Source organism: Budorcas taxicolor, chromosome X (assembly GCF_023091745.1).
Source record: "Budorcas taxicolor isolate Tak-1 chromosome X, Takin1.1, whole genome shotgun sequence".
Taxonomy (NCBI): Eukaryota; Metazoa; Chordata; class Mammalia; order Artiodactyla; family Bovidae; genus Budorcas; species Budorcas taxicolor.
In genome coordinates, this window is record NC_068935.1 from 14,880,999 (window position 1) to 14,886,249 (window position 5,251).

The 5,251-nt window shown below is 51.2% G+C and overlaps 1 protein-coding gene across 1 annotated transcript; it reads right to left on the reverse strand.

Annotated features, from left to right (window-relative positions):
• Nucleotides 1–1,960: 1,960 nt before the first annotated feature.
• RIPPLY1 (ripply transcriptional repressor 1) lies at nt 1,961–4,619 on the reverse strand. Its single transcript, XM_052663451.1, has 4 exons — nt 4,474–4,619; nt 3,519–3,594; nt 2,835–2,899; nt 1,961–2,273 (listed from the first exon to the last, which is right to left on the reverse strand). Exons 1-4 carry the CDS (start codon nt 4,617–4,619, stop codon nt 1,961–1,963), a joined length of 600 nt encoding a protein of 199 aa, XP_052519411.1.
• Nucleotides 4,620–5,251: the final 632 nt, after the last annotated feature.

Genomic DNA, 5,251 nt, shown 5'->3' on the forward strand with positions numbered 1-5,251 from the left:
GCTCCATCTTACTGCAAAGGAAGAGAGGTAGATGCTATGGTAGAAGGGTGAGGGACTGAATGATGGGGGCACCCAGCCTGGGCTTGGAAGTCTGGGGAGACTTCTCACAGGAGAGGTGTCTGAGCTAGTCCTGTTGGATGCATGGGAGCTTATCAGACAAAAGTGAAAAAAAAAAAAAAAGGCATTCCAGACAGCATTAAAGCCACAGAGGGATTATAATCCATGACACATTCAAAGACAGGAAGCATGAGCTTCAAGTGTTGAGAGACAAGTCTAAAGAGACAAGCAGGAACCAGGCAATTGAACAGCCTAGAATATCAAGTTGAGGACTTGATTTGTGAGTGTCTGAGTAGAGAACGGAGAAGGCGATGGCACCCCACTCCAGTACTCTTGCCTGGAAAATCCTGTGGACGAAGGAGCCTGGTGGGCTGCAGTCCATGGGGTCACAAAGAGTTGGACACGACTGAGCGACTTCCCTTTCACTTTTTACTTTCATGCATTGGAGAAGGAAATGGCAACCCACTCCAGTGTTCTTGCCTGGAGAATCCCAGGGATGGGGGAGCCTGGTGGGCTGCCATCTGTGGGGTCACACAGAGTTGGACACGACTGAAGTGACTTAGCAGCAGCAGCAGAGTAGAGAAGCTATAGATTCCCAGAAAGATCTGCGACTTAAAAAACAAAGTCCAACTATTGCTGAGGCAATGAAAAACTGTGGTAGGGCAAAGCAGGGGGCACAGCATGGTCTGATCTAGTGGCCTGTAGGCTTCCCAGAGGCACTAGTGGTAAAGAATCCTCTTGCCAATGCAGGAGATGTAGAAACAAGGGTTTGCTCCCTTAGAGAAGGGCATGGCAACCTACTCCACTATTCTTGCCTGGAGAATCCCTTGGACGGAGGAGCCTGGTGGGCTACAGTCCATAGGGTCACACAGAGTCAGACACAACTGAAGCAACTTAGCACACATGCACACACATAGAGGATGAATTGCAGCAGGACATGCTGGAGGCAAGAAAATGACTCAAAGGCTGTTTGGGACACGGGTGGGTCTGAGGAGCTGAGCTATGGAAGATACAAAGGGACTTGAGAAGGTAACATTGGTAGGACTTGGGCGCCTCTCCAGGCCCCTCCCCACACGCACAGCCTCATCATCAAGGCTCCGCTGATGCTGCACCTCTCACCTTCCCCCACCTCCAGCTCTGCTTCTGACTTTTAAGCTGCCCTCTGAGGTCTTTTTTGTTTCCTTTCCAAGCTGTCTTTAAGGTTTAATCAAACCTGATTGCACAAGTTGACCAAGAAGGCCTGGCCCCCTGTTGGGCCTCCCGTGGTACATCCCTGTGAAGAAAGATCTGTCAATTGGCCTCCGGTAGAGCAATGGATTGGCCTTGAGCTGGTTTCTGACCCTGTGCCCATGACTTCAAAACATGGGCAGAGTTCAGTTAAGAAATCAGTCCAGTTCCAGGAAAAAAGGTAAACATCATCTAGTTTATTTTTCTCCTGATTCGTCTCATGCCAAAATACAGACCCCAGTAGATAACAACCGAAAGGGAAGAGGTCCCCAAAGTAGACTGATGTTTTAGATGTCCCCTCTCCTTCCTGCAAGGTCCGTCAGAAAGGCACCCCAACTGGTGTTGGTATTGCATCCGTGGAGGTGAAGCCAGAAGTCAGGCTTACCACAGGAAGACAGGACTTCTTGGCCACCTGAATGGTTGGGGAGTCAGAGCCCTGAAGAGTGACCGTTCTCTGCATAGGCATGCTTCATCCTCATCTGCTCCCTGGGGGGCTCAGAAAGCAAATTTTCCTTCCCCTAGAGTTCCTAGGACCCTCTCATTGGCAACACAACAGCAATCCAATAAGATGCCAGAGGGCTGGGCTCACAGACCTGTTGGGTGTAGCCAGGGTGAGCTGGTAACTTGAGGACCCAACTTTCAATCCAGAGAACTGTTCCTGGGGATTCCTGGCTAATCAATGCCCTGAAACGTTGCCAGGCATAATGAACCCCATCAGACTGACTGGTTCAGTTGGGACAGGTCGGGGCAGGGAGGGAGAATGAGCTGTGGCCCTGTGTGGTGCTGACCCTGGTACCTTCACACACCCTTCTGGCCCCTTTCCATCTGCTTCCTCTTTCTCCTCCTCTTCTCTCTCCTCCACTTCCTCCTCCTCCTCGCTGGTTGAGTCCTCATAGAGGTTGATGGTTGCCTGGACAGGGAAGTTCTGCAGTAAAATCTCCCCATCACTGTACAGGTAGTCAAAGGAGCAGGATTTAGGCCAAAAGAGTCTGTGGACAGAGAAGAAATATGGCCCGAACTTGCATAGGCTGCCATGTGCAGAAGGGTCAGTAGGACCAAGAAGGAAGCCAGCCCCTAAACTCCTTCTAGTTGCAGTAATGGGGTGAGATGGAAAAAGAAGAAAGGGAGCTTTGTAACAGAACCTTCTGGAATGTTACAAAATGGCTCCATGCAGGAAGGTCATGTCTGGTGGGCCTATAGCTGTGAAGAGACCCAGGCCTGGCATATATCAAGCCTGCAACTGATCCCACTCCCTACTCCCCACCCCAGAAGGCCTGCAGCGAAGAATTTTCTAGCCCCGTGTCCTCCATCTCCTACTAAGGCTTTCTTCACTGATCTCTCCACAGGGGCTTGTTCTTAGCGTTCAATGACAGTGACTCTAGGGAAGGCAACCTGGGCCAAGTCCCTTAACCTCTCTGAGCTTCCATTTCCTGGTCTGTGAAAGAGTGATCATAGCAGTACCTCCCTCCTCCTGCCTCATAGTGCTGTTGTGAGGATTTAAAAGGCTAATAGATCTACATCAGGCTCTGTGCCTGGTGCCAGAAACTTACCTGACCGGGTGATGGAACTCAAAGTCAACCTTGGTGACCTTGGCACCTGTTGTCCCACCGGGGGCCTGTCAAAAGCAAAAAGCATGTGGCTCAAAGTGCATGGTCAGATAACTGCCTTTTCTGTATCAGGGGTCAGCAACCTGTAGGTAAGATGATCTAGAAGAGACCTTAGACATCTCTGGGGTTCAGTACCCGCCCCCCATAAGGGGATCTGTCCTGGTTCTAGTTGAACAACAAGTGGACAGAGTCCGGGGGGTTGTTTGCTTTCCTGTCCTTTTTCTAACACCTGTTTGGAGATGATCCAGGGGACAGAGTTCTACTGGAGCAGCAAAGACGCGGGGGTGGGGTGGGGGTGGGAAAGAACGCCGCGGTTGGGTGCCACGAGACCATGATTCTAGCATCAACCCCACTGCACATGCACCATGGAGCCTGCCCATGTCCCTCTCATGCTCTGGGGCTCAGCTTTCTGCACAGCTAAATTGCCCCAGAGGCCTCGGCTCCCTGCCTTCCTCCTAGAGCTGTTGTGGGAATCAAAAGTGGGCAAGGCTGGGAAAGTGCTTTTCCGGGTCTACAGCCCAAGTCAAAGGTCAGAGGTTGGGGGCCCCTCTGGGAAGGGACCAGGTTTGAGTGCCTGCACGTGGTCATGTGTGTATGTGAACACGTGGGACAGGGGCTCCAACTCACCAAATCCACACGTTTCCTCACCTGCCTGGGGAGGTCATTTGTAGAGGTCAGCCAGGGCCTCCAAAGAGAAGCTCCTCTAGGACAAAGAGGAGAGATTAGTTGGTGGAGGAGAAAGAGTCTGGCTTCCCTGAAATAAGAAAAGAAGCCCTCCAAAAACTTGACTTGGATTCCATCTCCTGCTGGAAGACTTTCCTAAGGACCCTGAGTCCAGGTCAAGACAGATGGCCCTCCTCTGCTTCAACAATGTTATCATACCTGTTGGATGATTATCTGTTTAGTTACCTTAGAACTTCTTAAGGGCAGATTTATGTTTGATGGTATCTGAATCCCCAACACCAAAGCATAATGCCTGGTACACAGTAGGTGTTTTGGTCAATGTTTAGTGAACGGTTAAACGTTTGGAGGAATGCATGAGGGTTGGGTAGAAACTATCTTGCCCCCTACCTCCTGCCCCCAAAAGTAGAGCTCACAGTTCTGCCCTCTTCCTGGGATGGGGAAAGGGGCCAAATATATTTCTGGGTCCACTGCTTCCTCACTAGGCTTCAAAAGGTAAGAAAAAAAGCAAATGGAAAGCTTATGGTGTGGTCAGGAAAGAGACAGTCCCTTGGTCATCAGCCTCTTGGCACTTTGAACCTCGTTCCCTGCTCTTCAGCATAGGTCCTGTCCAATCCAAATTTCCTGGTAGTCTCCCCTTTGCCCCTCAGTGGACTGAGCAACTTGGCACATGAGGGCCTGGCTGCTTAGTTTTCAGCTTTTGGCAATGCCCACTGTCCCCAAGTCTCCTCCCGTCAGTCAGAGGGATTAGTGAGGTGAAGAGCCAGCTGAGATATTAGAGTCTGAGCTGTGGAGGGAGCACAGGGGGAGAACCGGGGGGCCCCGGACTTCCCATTTCCTTTGTTGTCCCAGTAACCCCACTAAGCTTGAGTTCAAATGATCAAGGCCAAGTTCCACTTACCGTTCATATTTATTTACTTCTTGTCCAGAGGAGAGAAGGGGCGATGGGTTTCCCAGGAAGGGCAGTGCCAGGGAGCCCTGTGCTAGGGCTGGAGCTGAGGCCAGGGCCAGGGCAGGGGTGGCAGCAGCAGGGGCAGGAAGGTCCATCCTTAGGGTGTAAAGGCCAGGCAGGCTGTGGGGGCTGCGATTCCTCAGTGTCCCGCACTTTTCTGGCTTTTCCTCGGAGACCTTTTTATAAGGTCTGCCTGGACTCATAAATTATTCAGGGACATGCCAGGATGAGATACCTGGGGAGCAGTGGGGGTGTGTGTGTGTGTGAAGATTTAGGAAAAGGGGCTTGGGAAGGGATACCCGTGTTCCTGGGTGTGAAATTTCTCCCAGTTGAATAAACAGAGAGTCAATAGGCAGGAGGGGGTGCGGTTCTTTATCTCCAAGTCAGAAAGGAAAACACAAAAGGGGCAAATCGAACACCATTTGTGCGAATTCCCCAGGTGGTAGCAAGGCCTGAGGGAAGGGAACAAGGGAAGTGCCTTAGAAACCACAGAAAGTTGTCAGGCGCTGGGGAGAGAGACCAGTAGCAAAGCTGGTTTCGAGTGAGAAGGGACAACTGAGGCCAGTGAGACTCACGTTATTTCAGTTCAAACCCCAAATAGATTGGCCAGGTGGACCGGATATGGGGTGACCACTATGAAGCATATCCCCCGGGTTAGAGAAAAATGGAGCATCTGAGTGGGGCTGGTCTGACTGCCTGTGGGTTGGACCTCAAGTCTTCTTTCCAT

Bases quoted from the DNA above. Each gene is read 5' to 3' on its own strand.
- RIPPLY1 (XM_052663451.1), bottom strand. From the start codon at position 4,619: ATGGACCTTCCTGCCCCTGCTGCTGCCACCCCTGCCCTGGCCCTGGCC. The intron at 3,595-4,473 runs GTAAGTGGAACT...TCTTTGTCCTAG, and splicing joins GAAGTAAATAAATATGAACG to AGGAGCTTCTCTTTGGAGGC. The intron at 2,274-2,834 runs GTAAGTTTCTGG...CTCTGTCCACAG, and splicing joins GAGTTCCATCACCCGGTCAG to ACTCTTTTGGCCTAAATCCT.